Consider the following 21,576-nt stretch of genomic DNA (forward strand, 5'->3'; position numbering starts at 1 on the left):
AAAAGCTACTCTGCACCTCCTGTCAGTCGATGAGAGGAGCTCAGTGGGTGAAACTTGGCTCTCTCTACCTCCTGATTCACAAGACTCCGCCAAGATGTCACCTTTCCTGGGACATCTGCAGACCCTAGGCTGAACTGATTACTTCTCCTAAACTTACCCCAACGCCAAAAAGATCCCCTCCCCCAATCGTTAATTTTGAAAAATTTGGCATCGCATTTCTTAGCCCACGAGACTGTTTCACTACCTGAGGGAAGTAGCATTTCTTGCTTGTAGCAGGTTGCTTTTCGCCAGCTCTCAGGGTGGTTTCCTCCTGTATGAGCTTGAATAAAAACATCTTATTGATTTTTACTGAAATCCTTAGGGAGTTTTTTTCATTTGCAATTGAAAAATTAATTTAGATTTATGTTATTTCAGAACGCTCTGAATGAACTCCCCAAAGAATGTGTCAGAAGCAAATACACTTTCCATCGGGAGAAAACTCTTTTCTGTCACTAAATAGACAGTTTGCAATAAATTCACATTTGTGTTATTGCTTAAGGACACCTAAAGCTCTCTCACATTGCTTTATATCATTGGTTTAAAATAACCAGCATTCCGGATAATCCCCCAAAACATTTGTGTATTGAACTTTGAAAAGTAACTGAAAATCTGGTATAGGACAGTTGCTTGAATTGACAGTATTTCAAACGAAAAACTTACAAAAAGCCATGCAAAAAAGGCTTAACACAGAATCTTAGTTGACCAACATCCTTGCTGCCCATTTTATGATAGAAATTGAAAGCATCACATGCTAAACCAGAACTGCCTTCCTGGTCTCAGCATTTCTTGATGGGGACAGAGTCAATGAGATGTTTTGGCACTTTGTAGGAGTTGCTTCTTTTTATTCTGTTGCCCAAATAACAGTGACTAGCACTAAATCTTTTAATCTGTACCAGTTTCATAGTATGGTTCTCTGCCACAACCGTAACCCTTTTATAAAAATAAAAAACCCGGTTCAATCATTGTTTGCAATCTATGCCCTTTCCTACCTAATAAAATAGTAGTTTTTGTGATCTAATATTTCTGATGAGTACAGAAGAAAGGATCATGGGGACGAAAGGTCATGGGCAGGTAGGGCTACAGATTTTATGTTGAATTCTGGGAGGGATTCAAGAGCAACCTCTGTGGCAATCAATATAGTATTGCTGAATAAGTATGGGGTGCGTATCATTGACATCTCATGGGATTTAGCATTTGGGGTTGGTTGTGCTTGTGTGCAGTCTTAGGAAGATGACCATTCTTTACTAGTCATGTTGTGTTCTTTCTTGCATTTAGTTTGCCCTAATGGAGCAGAACTCTAGTGACACAGATTGTGTGTCTGTATGTATGTATGTGATTGTGTGTGTATGTGTATGTATTGAGGAAGAGGGCCAGAGAGAAGCAGAAATTTTCTACATGAAGTCAGTAATGAGCTAAAATGTTTTATGTGCAAAGGGGGCTTCAGAATCTCAATGACATCTTTTAAAAACCTAGTAAGTGTAAGCATTCTTTAACTTGGGCATCCTAGTGGCACCTATATATTTTTTTCATTTAATTCTGAGGCTTATATTGGGCTAGATAGCATGATTAATTGTAAATTTTCCCCACAGGAGATTGGTTTTCTTCTTGTAATGTCTTTTACACTTTTTCTTTAAATGTAGTCCTGTCTTAGCCCCAGCATAATAGTGCTTTCTTTTTTCTTTTCTTTTTTTTAAGGTAAATGCTTTATTTACCTTTTGGTGAATATATTTATTGCCAGTAGGAATTTGGATATAAAGATCGAAAAATCAGGGTTGATGTTATATTACCACATTAACCTTTATATGATTTGGTTCATTATTCCCTCCATAGTTAATTCTAAGGTTACTTCTGTTTAATGAAATCTATAAACCTGATAAAATTGTACATTTTGAGAGAAATTGTCCTTTTGGTTAGCTAAATTGTGCCAAAATATGGACTTTCCTTGAGACTTCTAAGAAAACCGAATGTGCAAAAAGTTGGAGGGAGTATGTAGAGGGATTAATTTCTAGACTGTATTTAAGAATTTTTCTTAATACACTAGTACTCAAATTGAAAGGGTAATTGTGGTCTATAAAATTGCCAGTAGTTGAATTATTAAGGAAGGTGAGAAGAGTCTAATTTTCAAATTTAGCTAGGTCATGTATTATCTGAGCTGTTAGGTCTCTGGGGTAAAAAAATCCTTTTTCCTTTTTGAAATGGTGATCCCTATGGCAGCCATTATGATGTCACTTTTCAAGGTTACTCTGTAAAATGACTCCCAGATATCTTTCTTCAGTGGGAACTAACATCTCAGAGTCCATTCATTCTATGAGTACAAGGACAGCACCTCTGTTACCTTAATTGTTTTCATTGCCCATCTTCAGCTGTTATATTTTCCTTGATATATAGAAATCAGAGGTGTATGCAGTATCACGGGGCCATATTTCTTATGCTTTCATTCAAAGTTAGAAAAGAATTTTCATTGTTATTCTACAGATCCTTCCTGAAGATGCCCAGTATTGGGGGGAATTTTAGAAACAGCCATACATGGAATTAAAGGTTTCAGGAAATCCTTTATAATAAATTATATGTGTATCACGCTAGAATTGTAGTTTTTCTTACTTTCTCTCAAATTGTGCTCCCCTTATCTTATACCCCTATTGAAGTTTATTTTATTTATTTTTTAAATTTAAAAATAGTTGGTATGCAATATTATATTAGTTTCAGGTGTACAATATAGTGATTTGATATTTATACACCTTTACAATGGGATCACACTAAATCTAGTAATCATGTGTCACCCTATAAACTTATCACACTATTATTGACTATATTCCTCTTCACCTTTTCCACCCATCCCCCATCCCTCTTATTGAAGTTTATTTCTCAGTTTTCTACCTATTTACACAAGACATATGTAAATTTGTATTGTATAATTTACATTTGTTTGCTTGACATTTTTCTACCTAGAGTAATGCCATCACTGGAAATTCCTTGAGTGGTTCATCACCTTCACTATGCATCAGAATAGAGCTTTTTGCAACTGCAAAGGCCTGGGTCCCACCCCCCAGAGAGTGGGGGCTGGGAGGGGCAGGCATTGCTAATTTTTTTAAAGCAGTTTAGGTGGCTGCAGCCAGTGTAGAAAGCCCCTGATCTAGGTCATTTATAAATGTACTCCTTCATATTGGGCCGATCTCTGAGGATATCACTGTTGACACTTTGGCTTCCAAATTAATATCCATAAACTCCAAATGTTTTCTAAAGTCCCAGGTTATGGCGAAACATTTTTTCCAATTCCTTGCCAGCTCAGTTTTTCTAGTACTTGGCAGAATGTCTTTGTCTGATGCATTTCTGACAGCTATTAATCACTAGCTACTACTCATCCACAAATTTGTCTTGCTACTTCCACTAACAACTCTCTTTATGTCACAGTTATGCTGTCACATCCACAGCACACACTTTTAATTTTTTGTGAAATTATTGTTGAACATCATGAACTCAGTATGTCTTATGACTTCCCCTTATGGAAGATATGCTACATTTTATCATCAAAGACACAAGTGGCTGTGCTTTGCAGCCCCCTGTATTAGCTGTTTGTAATCTTAATATCCAATCCCTTTTATTTATCTCCCTGTATTTTAGTAGCTGCTGCTAATGCCATTGCTCAAGAAAGACGCAATCAGAGTGGATTTAGCTCCCTTCCACCCCAATCCTCAAATACAAGATCAGTATGTAAACCAGGTATAATTCCTAGAAAGCTTTGGAAGATGTCAAAGTAGCATATCATTAAAATTTGATATCCTATTAATGTCTAACTATATTCTTTTCTTTTTTAGTGCTAGATGGATCTGTGCTTAAAAATGATATAAAACAAAAATTAGCCAAGGAGCGCAGAGAAGAAAAAAGAAGACAACAGGATGGTATATTTTAGACTTTTTTAAAAAAAATTAATGAATGAATTTTATATTAAGGTTATATATTTCCAAATTGGTTTTTACTTACTTTTCCTAGTCTGATTATATGATAGATCTTACTTTTTACATTATGTATTATATTGGGTTAAATGTTTGTATTAAATCAGATAAAGAAGGCCCATGAAAAAAATTTAACTGCGGTTGTTTAGTTTTTGAAGTAGTAATTTCTGTTAGCTTTAATTTTCTGAGAACTAAGGTATGAATATCTCAAACATTTGTAGAAACAGCAGCATGGGATTTCAATAAAATAATACTAAATTTTCATTTCAGAAAATGAAGCTGCTAAGAATCCTAACATAGAATCTTTCACTGATTGCTATGCTTCTCAAGTGTAACTGTGGATCAATTGAGATCTAAAAGTATAATCTTTTTACACCTTGAAAAAATGCTTTTTCAACTGTGTATTTTTCTCCTCTAGTCTTACAAATCCACTGACAATACTATTGCCCAACTTTACTAGTATTCAAATGGAATATCAATTACCACTGTTTTGATAAGGAGCTGTTTCTTCCTAACTCTAAGCCGGAGACTATTTTATAACTGCTAGATGCTCTCCAAGCTTAAACTAGGGAAAATTTGAATATAGGAAAATATCAAAATGTAGTATGTGACAAAGCCCATGATTGGCATGCTTAATATGGCCTGTATAGATGAGGAGGCTTTTAAAAGAACTTTCCTAGTTGATGCCGAAACCGGTTTGGCTCAGTGGATAGAGCGTGGGCCTGCGGACTGAAAGGTCCCAGGTTCGATTCCGGTCAAGGGCATGTACCTGGGTTTCGGGCACATCCTCAGTAGGAGATGTGCAGGAGGCAGCTGATCGATGTTTCTTTCTCATCGATGTTTCTAACTCTCTATCTCTCTCCCTTCCTCTCTGTAAAAAATCAATAAAATATATTAAAAAAAATAAAATAAAAGAACTTTCCTAGTTGAAGGGAAAAAAATCCATTCTGGCCATGTAGTCTTTAAAAATTATTGTTTTAATGCTTAACTTTAGCTCAAATCAGCAGAAACGTCAAATGTGTGAAACTACATTTCTTTAATTTGGAATTTAAATTTAAATTCAGACAGGATGAGAGTCATCTAAGCTAATTTAGTTCTTTGGAGTTTTTGTTTGGTGGCCACACATATACAATAAATATTTATTAGGTGCATGTTGTTTTTTTTAAGAAAGAAAATGAGATATATTGACTTTCTCCTTTGTGTATAATGTGGAAAACTAATATTTTCTGGATCTTATACTTTGTATTTGGAATATTTCAGCTACTAAAGAAATACAACTACTTGAAAAAGAAAGAAAGTCCAAGATCCAGTATGAAAAACAGATGGAAGAAAAACAACGAAAGCTGCGTGAACAAAAACAGAAAGATGAACAGCGAAGACTATCTGTTGAAGAAAAGAGAAAACAAAAATTACAGGAAGAAAGGGTACATATTTTTCTAGCCTATTAATCAGATGATATACTGTGTTGCCTGGGTCTGCAATACATTTTGTTTAAAATATATTTTTATTGATTTAAGAGAGTAAGGGAGAGAGAGCTAGAGATAGAATAGGTCAATGCTCAACCACTGAGCTATGCTGACTGGGCGGAATACTTTTTTTTAAGCCTGTCTTTGCCTTTTACTGGGCCAACCTGTGGGAAGGGAACCAATCCCATTTCTTCATTTCTTCCCCTCAATATTAGAGACTCTTGCTGCTGTCCCAATCAGATCCGAGAATTGAGACCCACTGGCCTAGGTAAAGAGGAGCCTTGCAGATCCAGGACAAGAACCCTGTCCACCTTCAGAACATGGCACACGGGGTGCCTGTGGCCTGGGGTTTACTCTGAGAGGCTCTCTCTCCTACCAGAAAGCTTTCAGTGTTGGCCCAGTTCCTATTATGCACAGACCCACAGTCTGGCCCTCCCTGACAAGGCCCCATCTGATGGGCTTACTTCTTACAACTCTAATTGCATGACTGAGTCCCAGCCAAATCTACTGCTATGCATTCACCTGATTCCCTCTTGTTTGTACACACACTCTCTGTGTCCCTCTCCTTCTCCCTCCCTCTAGTTCATTTGTCACATTCCCTTCTTTCTGTCTGTTTTGTGGCCCACTGCTCTATTTTCCTTTCTGGACTCTTTGATAGTGTCTTTGGCACTCTCTTGGCATGTGTCACTGCCTTTGTGATACCCTCTTTTTCCCTTCTGTCCCTCTTTACTCAGTTTGTCTTTTATTACTTATACATGGACATCTGGCTCCTGTCTCATTCTGTATGATTCTGACACCAAATTTTTCTCCTGTAGGTCATTCCACTACTTTACTCTGAGTAAATTGACTCTTTCTTCTGAATCCAGCAAATTCTCTGTGACACCCTTCTTTTTCTTGCGGGCATACTCTCTTTTCTTTATTCCAGTGATTCTCAAGTGTCCCTAAGCAAGTCGTAGTCTGTCTTCTGGTTCTCTGTCTGAAGTGCCTCACTTTTCTTTGTTTTAGTTTCTCTCTTTTTCTCTGCTCATCTTTGCACTTTCTGCCTGTTGTTCTCTCAGTATGTGTGTTTTTATATTCCTCTCTTTTTTTTTTCTTGCTCCAATTTTTACATTTCTTTTTCTTTTTTCTTTGGTTCCATTTCTCCCCCATGAGTCTTCTTCTCTGTGTCTTTTTCTGGTGCTCACTTTTCCTCCTTCCTTGTGCACACAGTTACTCTTGCATGTGCCTCACTCCCAACCCCTACCTCCATCTTTGGATCTTTTTTTAAAATATATTTTTATTGATTTCAGGGAGAAAGAAAGAGGGAGAGAGACAGAAACAACAATGATGACAGAGAACCATTGATTGGGTGCCTCCTGCACGCCCCCTACTGGGGATGGAGCCTGCAACCTGGGCATATTCCCTTGACAGGAATCGAACCCGGAACCTTTCCATCCGCAGGCTGACACTCTATCCACTGAGCCAAACCGGCCAGGGCTGTGAATCTTTCTTATTCTAGGACTGTCCTTGTGCCATTTCTTCCCCATCTGTGATCCACTATCACTTTCTCTGTCTTTCTGAGCCTTTTCTGTGGTTTCTTATCCTGTCTTTTTTCACATTCCAGTATTTGATGGACTCTCATTTAGAATTTCGGTCATTTCCTTTTCCTCTGTGAGATGTCTCCTTAATTTATTTATCTATGTTAAAGAGAAAGGAGAGAGAGAGAGAATGAATGAGAATGAATATGAACTAAGTAGAGACATAGAACCAAATAAAGTAAAACAGAAAACTGCGGAGTTGGGGAGGGACCCTGGAGGAGAGAGGCAGTCTCAGGGACTGAGAAAAAAAATAACATCTTAGAGAAAGAGGAATCAGAGAAATAACACAGAAGAGAAGAAAATGAAACCTTAGACAGAAAGGAAGCCAGAAACATGGCAGGAAAAGAGACAGAAAGACGAGACAAGGCCAAAAGATGCAACACCAGAGAGCTAATGTAAGGGAGTAGAGCAGGGACATGGGACACTATAAGTAGGCTGCAGGTAGATCAGGGGAAAACCCCAAACTCGGTGGTGCTGAGGAAGGATGATAGATATTTCTGAGCCACAGTTGCAGGAAGGAACCTGAGAGCACAGGTTCATTTGGAAATCAATGCATTTGGAAATAGCAGGATAGAATTCTTAGAAATCAGTAATGTTCAACTAATACAAGATGAATTTCTGCTTTTAGAAATTCTGGTTTCCAAGTAATTTAGGACAGTTTTCTGGTAAAAATGTAATTTTAAAATACTGCCTGTAGATGCATTTTTAAATAAATTTTATTTCAAGAATTGTGATTGCTTCTCTCAGAGGATACGGATGATTCTCCATTTTCCTGTTATGTTTACCCTCTTTGCCCTCAGAAACGGTGGGGACATTGTAAGGATGGTGTTGCTAAGAAACAGTGGATGTCAGGAAAAAATAGAAAACCTGGTCCTGAAGTTGATTTTTTTTCATCTGGTATATTTCAGCACAGATATTGAAAAATATCTGAGTAAAGAAAACCATCTCATTTCTGACAGTGGAGTTGTTTTGCTACCCTATGACATTGACATTTGTGTAGCTGTTATCCTGAGAAGTTTAAATTGAAGTTGAGCTCAAGACAAACACACTTATTATTTTTTTTAAAACTGAATTAGTTAACACCAGAATTTAAAATGTTATAAATGGGTATATTTTAAAAAATACATGCCACAACCAGGTGATGGGTACTTGAGGGAATCAAGCAGAGGGGAAAATAATAGAACATAATGTATGATTAGTAAACACAAAATTGGACCCTCAGTCTTTGTATAGTTGGTAGAAATAGGCTACAAATTTTGGTTCTAATTTTCCTAATGATATAAGCAGAGGGAAGCACAGTTCTTTGATTCAGATTTATAAGATTAAAACCTAATTATTCAGTAGAAGCACTGATATTGATTGATAGCTGAGACATGTCTCTATTTTTAAATGTTTCTTTTTAATTGATTTGAGAGAGAAAGAGGAAGGGAGAGGGATAGAGGGATAGAAACATAGATTGGCTGCCTTCTGCCCGCCCCCTACTGGAGATGGAGCCCCCAACCTGGGCATGTGCCCTGACCAGGAATTGATCCAGTGACCTCTTAGTTCATGGGTCGACACTCATCCACTGAGCCACACCGGACAGGCGAGACATGTCTCTATTTTTAACTTTTACCTGATACAAAAGAAATTTTCCTGATAGAAAAATTTGATGATGGTGTTGTTTTATAACCCACAGATCAAAAGTATACTAACCACTAAAAAGAATATGTAAAAATTGTTGGCATTTAATAATGAATTTGGCATTTATTTAATTTTTTAAAATTTTATTTTATTAAATTTATTGGAGTGACATTGGTTAATAGGGTCATGTAGGTTTCAAGTGTACATTTCTATGATACATGATCTATCTGTATATTGCATTGAGTGTCACCACCCAAACTCTATTAATCTTCTGTTACCATATATTTGGCTCCCTTTACCCTTTATTACCCTCCACCTCCTTCCCTCTGGGAACTACCATACTATTGCATTTATTTTAAATAGGAGAAATTCAAAGCTGTTGTCTCTCGTACATTGGAGCGGAGCAATCGTATTGAACAACGTCAAAAAAGATGGTCATGGGAAGGCTCTATGACAGTGAACTCTGAAAGTAAAACGGGTAATTAATACAACAATTAAACTTTAAGTTCATTCATGCTGATGTTTAAATATTGTCTATTAGTATAAGGTTGCATTTACCACAAGGTTTTGAGTTTTGTATCTTAAATGAAAATGCCCCAATGTACTTTTTGACATGCACAGTATTTCACCTGTGTTGTGAGATTGCAGAAGAAACAGGTACAAATTTTATAACTTTATTTTATCCAGTATATTCAAAGTCTTACACAGTTAAACTTGCAGTTAGTATAAATTGATTAATAACAAACAAGCTTGACACACTTTCCAATGATAGTTTTAAAATAAACTAGTTCTGCCCTGTTCACTATTAACATACTGTAAATTATGCTACATGTGACATACTCTACACAATTTCATAAAAAGTAAGTTAAATTACATAGCTTTTAAGGAATGACTCACATTGTGTACTTAATTAATGCCTGTTTAGGCTCCATAGAACTTCATACGAACTCATTCTGTTTCAGCCAATGATGCTTTTTAAAAATACGAGTGCAGTAAAAATTCTGTCTTTTCTCAGTCAAGAAACGGTCTGTATCTACTGAAAAACTAGAACAGGATACTTCTGGATCACACAAACAAGTGACACTGTCATCTCCTGGTGTTCAGAATTCTGTTGCCAAGAGTAAGTAGTTATTTCATGTATTCCACTGAATTTCAAATCAACGAAATCAATTCTTTATATGTATTTTTACAGTACCACTTCTTTAGATTGTGCCACATTTAGATATATTACAGAAGAGTACCACATTGTTTTACAATAGAGATGGTCATTACTATTTTGTATTTTCATCAATATATCAGTATAACTATCAATGTATGTATATATAAAATCAACATATCATATAAATATTAGTATAAATTCTTTTTGTGATTTGTGTATTTTTAAAAGATATATATTTTTATTGATTTCAAAGAGGAAAGGAGAGAGCTAGAAATATCAATGATGAGAGAGAATCATTGATCTGCTGCCTCTTGCATGCCCACACTGGTGATCGAGCCCACAACCTGAGCATGTGCCCTAATCGGGAACATAACCAGGAGGTTATAACCTGAGCCATGCCGGCTGGGCTGATTTGTGTATTAATCATATCAGAAGGGTTTGTTGGGCTCAGGTAGCCTAATGTAAAAAAATATTTTGTTTTTCTTTTTATTACTTGAAAAAAATTTTATATATATATATATATATATATATATATATATATATATATTATTATTGACAGTATTACAGATGTCCCCCATATCCCCTCCACCCTTTTCCCTCCTCTACCCAGTCCCCACCCACCCCCAGGCCTTCACCACACTATTTTCTGTGTCCATGGGCTATGCATATAAGTATATAAGTTCTTTAGTTTATCTCCTCATCACCTCCTCCCTCCTGAGATATGTCAGTCTGTTTCATGCCTCTTGACTTATTTTGTTGGTTCATTTATTTTGTTCATTATTTGTTCAAATAAGTGAGATCATGTGATATTTGTCTTTATTTGACTGGCTTATTTCACTTAAGAGACTTTTTTTTTTACAGCTGCATAGTATTCCATTGTGTAGATGTACCACAGCTTTTTTATCCATTTATCTGTTGGTGGGCACTTGGCCTGTTTCCAAATCTTAGCTATGGTAAATAATGCTTCAATGAACATAGTGGTGCATATATTCTTCTTAATTGGTGTTTCAGGGTTCTTAGGATATATTCCTAGAAGTGGGATCACTGGATCAAGTGGCAGTCCCATTTTCAGTTTTTTGAGGAAACTCCATACTGCTTTCTATAGTGGCTGCACCAGTCTGCATTCCCACCAACAATGTACTAGTGTTCCCTTTCTCCAAATCTTCGCTAACACGTTCGTTGATTTATTGATGATAACCATTCTGACAGGTGTGAGGTGATATCTCATTGTAGTTTTAATTTGCATTTCTCTGATTATTGACATTGAGAATGTGAAACATTTTGACCAAAAGTCATCACTGTTAAGTGACACAATAATTTATTTTAAAATTAATTCTTATTCTTTCTAACCTATAAATGAAATCATTTTTTCTAGGGACTAGTTAAGCTAGTCATTCAATTTTCATTAAGTTTCATGAATAAATGAAAATTTAAGGAAAAACATATATATACATATAGAAAAGGCAGTCAACAAATTGATCTTCTTTATATATATTTGTTATTCACAACAGCCTTGTAAAGTTGACAGGCACGTGTAATTGCCGTTCTGCTTTTATAGTTAAAACCCCAATGAATTTATCTACTATGACTACTTCAAATACCCTTTGCTCCTGGTGTTTGCCCTTTTAATTAGTATTCCTTATTTTCAATATCTGAGTGTGTGTCAATGACCATTTCTGGCTTCTAACACATGGTGCTACTCACTGATAATTGAAATGGATTAGGTAAGCATACCCATCAATTTAAAAAGTCCTTTTTATTTCTGGAAATAAAAATAGAAATGGTCTTGGCAGGAAAAAAAAACATGGTAAACATTCTATAACATTCCTTCAAACTTAGCATTAACAGGAAGAAATACCTCTTTTATACCTTATGAATTGAGAAATAGGTGTAATTATAATTTGAATTAAAAAGTGCTTTTTATATTATTAGGTGCCTTGACAGTTTTGGGAACAATGGTAATTGCTATAAAATTCCAGTACAAAAAAAAAAAGATTCTGGATCTAATTTAAAGTAGTATAATTAATTGTAGCAGTGATTAACTTAGAAAGATTTCCAGTTTGTCTAAATATTATAGTTTTAATATGTTGACAGTGATATTTGTTTTGTTCATACTTACATTATGCTATTTGTACTTTTAGGACTTGTACAGTTTCCAAAGATTGCTTATGAGGTATTTCATGAGTCAGTTTGCGTGCATCACATTTTTTCTTATATTGGTCTAACAAAAGTTGATCCTCTTACCACTGTTACCCTCAGTATGCTTTCCCAAAGCACTTTTATTTTAGCCCAGGTCCATTCATAAATTAATGTGGGAAGATTTTTTTGTAGCACCTTGCTGGTCATATAATAAATTTAATTTACTTTTCACTAACTCAGTTCTTTCACAAAATTAGATAACATCCATTGCAATGGCATGTTTATGTACTTTTATTTTAATGTATCTTGTTTCATAAGCACTGACTATGTTTCACTGTCTAATTGCTTTGAGGAATTAGCAAAGATTTCCTCCAGAGATATTTATTACATTTTCAGTATACTGAGCAAACACTAATATGCTTTCATTGATTTGTCTACTTGCCATATTAATGAGACATGAAAAGAGATTGGACAGGTGATGATTTTGAAGTTAATAATTAGTTAAATTGCACTAAAGGAGCAATTCCAAGTAAATTTTAAATGGTTTTTATCAGTTTTTAATGCAAGAAGGTATGTGTGGAAGATAATTTGTGAAATAACTTGTTTAAAGGTTCAGTATATTGCACACCCTGAAATGATGAATATTGTAAAATGATTCTAGGGAAAACAAAATCAATATTGGCAGTGGCTTACATTAATAAAATCCCTTCAAATTTAAGTGAAACCTCTTCAATTTGGAGAGATGAACATTTCAAATTCAAATGAAGTTCATAAGGTAGCCTGTAATATTTTAAATAGCCCTGTTTTAAATCTTGGCTGATTCAAATAGTTTATTTTTCTTCTGCTCATTGCTGCTAAATAATAATTATTTATATTATTTTGTCATTTTTTGCAGTATGATGATAAAGGACGTGTGATTTAATTACCTGAATGAATCAATTACACCTCTTTGATTCATAATGTTCAATTATATTATCTATTCAAGAACTTTCAAATTATGCTATATTGTCAATATGTACTTTAATTGGAAGGTCCCCCAAAGAGAAATTATTAAACAGACATTGCTAAATATTCTGAACCAGAATACTTCAAGTGAAATGGAAAAGTGTCTACACAAAATAGATTATTTTCCCTATGAATGGTTTGGGTTGCTAAAATCGTACATCTATATTAATGATCATTTTTGTTTAAAAATACTAGATATAACTGAAGTATAAGTTACTTTAGTAATAGATGTTATGGATTATGTCCAAAATTAAAGGTTGTATATTCCTAATTTGGGAACTTTGATGTGGTCAGGTAGTATGAGATATTTACCCTCTTAAATTTTACTATCTTCTAAAGAATTTTATTTCATTTTAGGTAACTTACTTAAAGAGTAAACTCTTAAGTTTTGGGATGTAGAATCTCTACATCATATTTGAAATTTAATAAAAGCCCAGCGACTGTTATGGCAGAATGACTGGTCGCTATGATGCGCACTGACCGCCAGGGAGCAGACGCTTAACGCAGGAGCTGCCCCCTGGTGGTCAGTATGCTCCCACAGGGGGAGCGCTGCTCCACCAGAAGCTGGGCTCACGGCTGGCAAGTGCAGAGGTGGTGACACTAGCCTCTCCTGGCCTCCAAGGCAGCACGAAGGAGCAGCAAGCCGGTGATAAGGAGCAGTGGGTGATAAGGAGCAGTGTGCAGGCAGGCAGTAAGGTGTGAGGGCTCCCAGACTGTGAGAGGGATGTCTGCCAAGGGCTCCCGGACTGCAAGGGGATGCAGACCCCCCGCCCCCAGGGCATGAATTTCGTGCACCAGGCCTCTAGTCTTTAAATAAAAAATATAGCAAACTACATTACCCTACAGAAGCTGAACAAGTAGAAAGAAAATCAGGTAGGTAGTTATTTCTAAGTACCAATCTTAAATAGTGGTTTAAAAGAGATATATTTGTGGCAATATTCAGTTGCTTGCAAAGTCATTCCTAAAAGTAGAAGTCAAAATTTCCCTTCTTTAACTGAAAAATGTACTTTGGTGCCATGTTCATTTGGCTGAAGCTAGGAGAACCTGTCTTTAAATGAAATGCATAATACTGCCATTATCTGAGCAAGAGGTCTTTAATGAAGCTGACAAAGTAGATGTCAGATGTTGGAAGAGATACTTTTGTACTGGAGAACTTGATTTTCTTTAAGCATTTCATCAATTTGCATTTAGAAGTTCTAAATTACCAGCCATATTTTGAACCTCAAAGCTTTGTTCTGTTATCCCACGTCCTTCCTTTGTGAATGTTTTCCCCACTGATTATTGCGTGCAAGATATCACAATTATTACTGAAATACTTCTTTATTTAAAGTAGTTTCTTTCTCATACTTTTCCCTCTAACTTTTTCCTGTCCAACATGATTGTTGCTTTTTGTTTCATACCGAACCATTCACTTACTGAACACTCTTCACTTCATTGATTCAGGTCAAATGCCATTGTCACAGCGATCCTTATGAAAATAAAAATTTATTGCAGAATAATTCTGTTAATACCTTGGAGCTTTTGGCAATGGACTTGAGTAGTATGATTGTTAGCAGAGTTGTTTTGTCGTGTACAACATTTTTCTCCATATGTGAGTTTCTCCATAAAGACTCCATCTGTTGGATTCTGTTAAATACATTGCCTAGATTCCTTCATTGGCATTCTGTTAAATACGTTGCCTAGATACCTTTATTCAGGTACTCTCTTCCCTAACAGTGCAGTCTGGTCAGGTGGAGTGTTTCACTCTGATGTATGTGTTCTCATTGCCTCTACTTTTTGGCTAAAAAAGTTGTTTGCAGCAGTTCACATTGTTCTTTTTTGCTTGGCATTTGTTTGTGAGGCTTCAAATTGAATCCTTTTTATTTGTTCTCATCATTTAGTTCAGCAACTGTACACCAATCTTTGGGAGAATGATTTAATCATGCGCCTGATCGCCCCAACAAAAGCATCACTAGCCAGGAGCAAAAGTGCTGCTTCATTATCAATCCCTGGAAAAGATACTCCAGGTAACAGGCATAGGGTAGAAAGCTGGAAAGTGTTAATATTTGCACTTAAAGAGTAGGTTTTATCACTTAATTTGTTGCAATAAGGCATGAAAATAATTTGAATCAGTAGTTTCCAAATGAGTGATTTTACCCAACAGTTTATATTGCCTATTTATTTTATGACTTCTAGCATTGTAGAGTAGTTATCTGGATAATAGGTAATTTATAGGATGAGATAGGTAATTTTGTTGGTGAATAAATTACAAAGCTCTCTGGTTTTCTTGACCTTGCTTAAATGTGTCACAATACTATAAAAAGTACTGGATTTTATTTTATTTTTTTATTGTTTAAGGTATTACAAATAGTAGTACATATGTTTCCTTTTTTTCCCCACTGACCTCCCCCCAGCCTCCCCTATCCCTTGGCACTTGCCCTCACCCCCCTCCCAGTGTCTTGCATCTATTGGTTGTGTTTATATGCATGCATACAAGTCCTTCGGTTGATCTCTTACCCCCCCAACCCTCCCCTATCTTCCCCCTGTAGTTTGACAGTCTGTTCGATGCTTCTTTGCCTCCATCTATTTTTGTTCAACAGTTTATAATGTTCTTTGTATTCCATAAATGAGTGAGATCATATGGTATTTATCTTTCACTGACTGACTTATTTTACTTAGCATAAGTGCTCTCCAGTTCCATCCATGCTGTTGCAAATGGTAAGAATTCCTTCTTTTTTACAGCAGCATAGTATTCCATTGTGTAGATGTATCACAGTTTTTTAATCCATCCATCTACTGATGGACATTTAGGCTGTTTCCAAATCTTAGCTATGGTAAATTGTGCTGCTATGAACATAGGGGTGATTGGTGTTTCTGTTTTCTTGGGATATATTCCTAGAAGTGGTAGTATAGAAAAACTTAACATGAAGGTAGGAAGTTTCCTACTCTACCTTCCTTTTATTCCTAAAATATGAAATAATAATATTGAGCTGCTCTTTGGCTTTTAACTAAGAACATAAAGATTGTTACTAAAGTAAGTCTTCAGGGTTATGGGAATTTTCTCATTTATAGGTCACATATAGTGTTAGACATGCCTGTGGGTAGTTAGACATCCTCAGTAATGGAGAGCTCTAACACATTGTTCCCATCATTTGTTTTCTCCTTTTTCTCCATTTTTAAATTTCCAGAATATATCCCACCCCTTTGATATTTTTCAGTCAATATTCATTTGATTCGTAAAATAAATCAAAATGCTCTCACTTTCTAGTATTGCATATTTACTTCTTTAGTTTCGAATTCCTGACTTTGTTTATGTATTTATACGTCTGTCAGATTATTTTCTGCCATTCTCCCTTCAATCTGTTGTAAGCTATTTCTAATTTCATTTTTTAAAATAATTCTATTGATTTTAGAGAGGAAGGGAAAAGGAGAGAGCGGTAGAAACATCAATGATGAGAAAGTATAACCAGTCATCCGTGCCTCCTGCCCAACCCGAGCACGTGCCCTGATCTGGAATCGAACCACAACCTCCTAGTTCATAGGTCCACGCTCAACCACTGAGCCACATTGTTTAATATATTACTCCCATCAGAAAAATTCTACATTTTGTCTTAAATTTCTGTAGCTAATAGAAATTAAGTTATTATACTTACTATATGTTATGTAACACAAACTGTTGGCGCATGTGGATATGTAAATAAAATGCTTGCTTCACCAGCCCTGCCTGGCCAGGTGGCTCTCTTGGTTGGGACATCCTCCAGTACACCAAAAGGTGAGAGGTTCGATTCTGGTCAGGGCACATATACCCAGGTTGTGGGTTCAATCCCTGGTCAGGGCATATATGGGAGGCAACCAATCGATTTCTCTCTCTCTCTCTAAAAATCAATTTTTTAAAAAATTAATGCTTTCTTTACCAAAAGTGAGGGACTGAGTTAATCTTCGATAATTTGTTCTATTTTTATTATTTGACTAGAGGCCCAGTGCACAAAATTCGTGCACGGGTAGGGTCCCTAGGCCTGGCTGGCGGTCAGGGCTGATCTTTGAGGTGACTGGCGAGGCGATTGGGGGCCCCCACTGGCACCCGCCTTGGCTGGCCTGGTGCCGCCCGCTCACTGGCCCTGCCCCCCACTATTGCTGCCAGTCGCCTCCCTCTGCGGGGCAACTGGCGGGGCGATTGGGGGCCCCCGCTGGCACCCACCTTGGCTGGCCTGCGGCCTGCAGGCTGGGGGCAGCTCCTGTGTTGAACATCTGCCCCCTGGTGGTCAGTATGCGTCATAGCGACTGGTCATATTAGGCTTTTATTATATAGCATAAGATCACATTAAAATTTTCTGCCCATATTTAAAGATAATGTGACAAATTTATCATGTCTTAAGAAAGCCACCATCAAATATCTTTTTAAAAATGTTTACTGCATATTTTTCTTTGTGTTTGTTTTTTTCCCCCACAAAATGGGATCATAACCTGCTTTATTTTTTTGAGAGAGAGAGAGGAAGGGAGAAGGGGAGAGAAAAACATCAATCAGTCACCTCCCGTATGCACCCACAACCTGGGCATGTACCCTATCCAGGAATAGAACCTGCAACCCTTTGGTCCACAGGACGATGTTCCAACCAACTGAGCCACACCGTCCAGGGCATAACTTGTTTTTGTTTAAATTCAATATATGTTGTTTCTATGTCCAAAAATAGAATATTATTGCTATTAATGACTGTCTTAGTATAGTCCAAATTTCCTGTTGAATATTTGGATTATATTTTAAGTAGTTTCAGCATTACAACAAATGCTATTATAAATAATCTTGTAGCCCTAACCGGTTTGGCTCAGTGGATAGAGCGTCGACCTGCGGACTCAAGGGTCCCAGGTTCGATTCCGGTCAAGGGCATGTACCTTGGTTGCGGGCACATCCCCAGTAGGGGGTGTGCAGGAGGCAGCTGATTGATGTTTCTCTCTCATCAATGTTTCTAACTCTCTATCCCTCTCCCTTCCTCTCTGTAAAAAAATCAATAAAATATATTTAAAAAAAAAGAAGAATCTTGTAAATGCATTTTCACTTATTTGATTTTTTTCCTAAGGATAAACCTAGAAGTGAACTTGCTGGGACAAAGAATGTGTACTTTTAAAAATGGCTTTTGATATATTATTGCCAAAATGCCCTTCATGGAACATATGCAAAGCCATACTCCCACCAGCAGTTTATGAAGTGGCCCCATTCCCAAAATTGGTAACAAGTATTATCATTTTTGTCCATTTATTAGGCAAAAAATATTTAGATTGTTAAAACTGGAAGAGAAAAAAAAGATAAACAAAAAAGGGGAAAAGAAAACAAACTGGAAGAGACCTTGGAGGTCCAGCCCATTCTGATTAACATATTATTACAGTTTTTAAAAATTAAATTTATTGGAGTGACATTGGTTAATAAGTTTCAAATATACAATTCTATTAAAACATCATCTGTACTTGCATTGTGCACTGACCACCCAAAGTTTAGTCTCCTTCGGTCACCATATATTTGACCCTCTTTACCCTCTTCAACTTCCCTTCCCCTCTAGTAACCACCATACTGTTGTCCGTGTCAATGAGTTTTTTCGTTTGTGTGTTTGTTCATTTGTTGCATTTTGTTTTATATCCCACATGTAAGTGAAAGCATATGGTTCTTGTTCTTTTCTGTCTGACTTTTTTCGCTTAGCATGATACTCAGGATCCATCCATGTTGTTGCAAATGTACAATTTTTAATATGGAAGAGAAAAAATGCTCTTTTTTTCATTCTATTCTAAAACAATCATGTAAGTCTTACATAATCACCTGAAACAGTTAGTTCTCTGGCCCTGGTGAAATTGTTTAGATTACTTTTAAAAAGTGTTGAAAATCTTATAATTTTCTATGAAAATCATTCTGAATTATAGTGTGATTAAAATGGAAATGGCTCTTGCAAACATCAACTTTGGAGAAGCATCTTATATTTATCTGTAGCAGATTATTGCTTTCACGGTGATTCTATTGGTGGTGGTGCTTATGAAGTTTACCAATTTTGCCATGCTTTTGTCCTGTGATTAATTTCACTAAACACTTCTGTGTTATGTGTAATCCTTCTCATTTCCTAATAAACAGTCTCTCTCTTTTCTTTTCCTGTTCTTATACTGTTTCATGGTACATTTCTGTCTTGTCATATTTCTAACTGGAATTTCATTTTCTCTCATTCAGCCACAGACATCCACAGCCCTGTAGTACGGTCTACAAACATGCCCTTGCTTAGCCATAGCAGTGATGAATTGAAGAATACCATGGTACTTTGCAAGTCAACAGTGGCAGTACCCTTCCAGGAGAAAGTAGAAACATTCCTCAGGGTGAGCCTGGAAACACCCGCCGAGGTGAGTGTGGAAGCAGCCCCCAAGAGGAGTATGGAAGCAGCCCCGGAGGTGAGTGTGGAAGTGGCTTCTGAGGCAAGTGGGGAAGTGCACCCTGAGGTGAGTGTGGAAGCGCCATTCAAGGTGAGCATGGAAGCAGCCCCTGGAGTGAGCATGGGAGCATTCCCCAAGATGAATGAGAAACCACTTCTTGAGAGGTTGGAAACATCACCTGAGGGAAGCGAGGACATGTCCCTCATGAGCGTGGATCCATCTCCTGAGGTGAGCATGGACTCGTCTTCTGAGGTGAGCTTGGACTCATCCCCAGAGGTGAGCTTAGAAACATCCGAGGCACGCATGGAAATGTTCTACAAGGTGAACATGGAAATGATTCCTGAGGAAAGCTTAGAAACCGTCCTCGAAGAGAGCATGGAAGTGCCCCCTAAGGCCAATGTGGAAGCATCCCCCGAGTCCAAGTCATGCCCTGAGATGAACGTGAGAGACACTCCACAGGTTTGTCAAGTACCTTTACTGACTAATCTATTAAAAATCTGTTTATTTAATTGTATAGATTATTTGATAGGTCAGTTTTCCCAATAAAAACAACTTATTTATAACATTCAGCAATAAAATTAATAAAATAGGATAACTTTGTTTAATGATTTAAAATTCTGATATTCATTGTACCAATATATCCCAAAGCTGAAATACTAGTTTTTAGTAAAAGGGGAAAGATGTATGAGTTTATATGAACTATGCTTCTAAACTCTGAAGAAAAATTTTTTGAGAAATATTGTAAACTTTTAATTAGGATTTAGAAATAGAATTGGGTTTTGAAGTAAAATATTTCTTTTAAATTAATTATTTCTATGGCCTTGAATTGTGTAATATGAATTGTTATTCTGGAAGAACTTATCTCTATAGCTAATTCTTATGCATGTAAGGAAAATTAGGCATTTATGGAGCTAACATTGTGTATTATTGAGAATATTTTTATCTTAAAAAGAAAAGCCAGCTGAAGAAAGTTATTGCTAATAATTTCTTATCTGATTGTATTGATCTGTTCAGAAATCAAACCTTGTAAACAAGAAGCGCACATCGACACATACACCATTGTCTAAATGGCCATCTTCTGCAAGCGTATGGGGTTCACCCTCTCCTATAAATGTTAAGTAAGTAGCTATTTGCAACTGTTCCTGATATGTGTTTTACCAGGATAAATTTTACATCAGTATTTCATAATTGAAATAATGTAGTATACATGGTAATATAAATATTTAGAAAAACCTTTAATAGACAAAGGTCTTACCTTCATCTATTATAAAATCACATGATTTCATAATATATTTTATGAAATAGTACACTAAGAATTAATTGGCACATGTTAATTACAAAATCATATCAGACTTCCCCCCATTAACTATTGATTTTTCTCATTAGGCAAATCCAAAAGAATTGCCCACCATCAGTTTCACCGGTTGTGTCAAAACAATCAGAACAATCTTCTGTTCCCTGTAAAATAATTCCTGTTAAGCATACCCAACATACACAAAAGGTATTAGGTACGATCAGAAGGAAAAAAAAACGGTCTTCTAAAAAAACCACTAAAAGCTCTGAGGCCATGAACCAAAAGCATATGACCTATGACGGTAAGTTCCTTCACTGAGTTTATATTTTGGCAGGTATGGGAATGGTCAGCTCTATTTTATTTTCCAATTCAGAGAAATTTAAGGAGCGAGCTTTCTTTTAGATAGAGAATTTTTGCCAATCACTGGCACACTGCTTACTTTTCCTTGTGAGAGCTACTTTACCCACCCTTTAGTTGTTTTGGAAAATCTATTTTTAGAACTCATGTTAAAAGTACTTCTTGGATGAGTGTATTTCTAGGTAATCCCTGCAGTCCCTTCCAGCTCTGGTAGTGGATGGTTCTATGAATGGCTGAATGGGTTTCTATTAGAAGCTGTAGGTCAGTTGCTGTGCATAGGCCATAAGGTGTCTGGGATGTAGTTGGGTTCCTGAAAGTACCAAATTGGTATTTTTACCTGTCACATGTGTTCTTAATATTCAAGGATATTGCTTACTTTTAAATATACTGGCGAATTTTGCTTTATGAAGGAATTCCACAGTGAATTATTTAGAACAGGAATAAACTTTTCATTATAAATTATTTGTGCTAGATGTCTTATGACCCTCATTTTCATATGTTTATTTGAAATGAAGAAATTAGTCACATGGACTAAAATATTATCATATGCCTTCATGTAGCCGTTTTGTTATTGATAGTCTTG

At 36.4% G+C, this 21,576-nt stretch overlaps 1 protein-coding gene across 4 annotated transcripts in view; it reads left to right on the top strand.

Annotated features, from left to right (window-relative positions):
• Nucleotides 1–21,576, top strand: part of MAP7D3 (MAP7 domain containing 3) — a 34,316-nt gene that overhangs the window by 705 nt on the left and 12,035 nt on the right. For 2 of the 4 annotated variants that reach the window (XM_023757640.1, XM_023757645.1), the window contains exons 2-10: nt 3,661–3,759; nt 3,855–3,938; nt 5,253–5,416; nt 9,022–9,136; nt 9,674–9,778; nt 14,842–14,967; nt 19,146–19,801; nt 20,357–20,460; nt 20,729–20,937. In XM_023757640.1, the coding sequence (XP_023613408.1) occupies nt 3,661–3,759; nt 3,855–3,938; nt 5,253–5,416; nt 9,022–9,136; nt 9,674–9,778; nt 14,842–14,967; nt 19,146–19,801; nt 20,357–20,460; nt 20,729–20,937 (1,662 nt within the window). The remainder of the gene's footprint in view (nt 1–3,660; nt 3,760–3,854; nt 3,939–5,252; nt 5,417–9,021; nt 9,137–9,673; nt 9,779–14,841; nt 14,968–19,145; nt 19,802–20,356; nt 20,461–20,728; nt 20,938–21,576) is intronic. The other 2 variants (XM_023757652.1, XM_023757662.1) reach the window with 2 other exon arrangements.

The sequence above is a fragment of the Myotis lucifugus genome, unplaced genomic scaffold (assembly GCF_000147115.1).
Source record: "Myotis lucifugus unplaced genomic scaffold, Myoluc2.0 scaffold_2, whole genome shotgun sequence".
Taxonomy (NCBI): Eukaryota; Metazoa; Chordata; class Mammalia; order Chiroptera; family Vespertilionidae; genus Myotis; species Myotis lucifugus.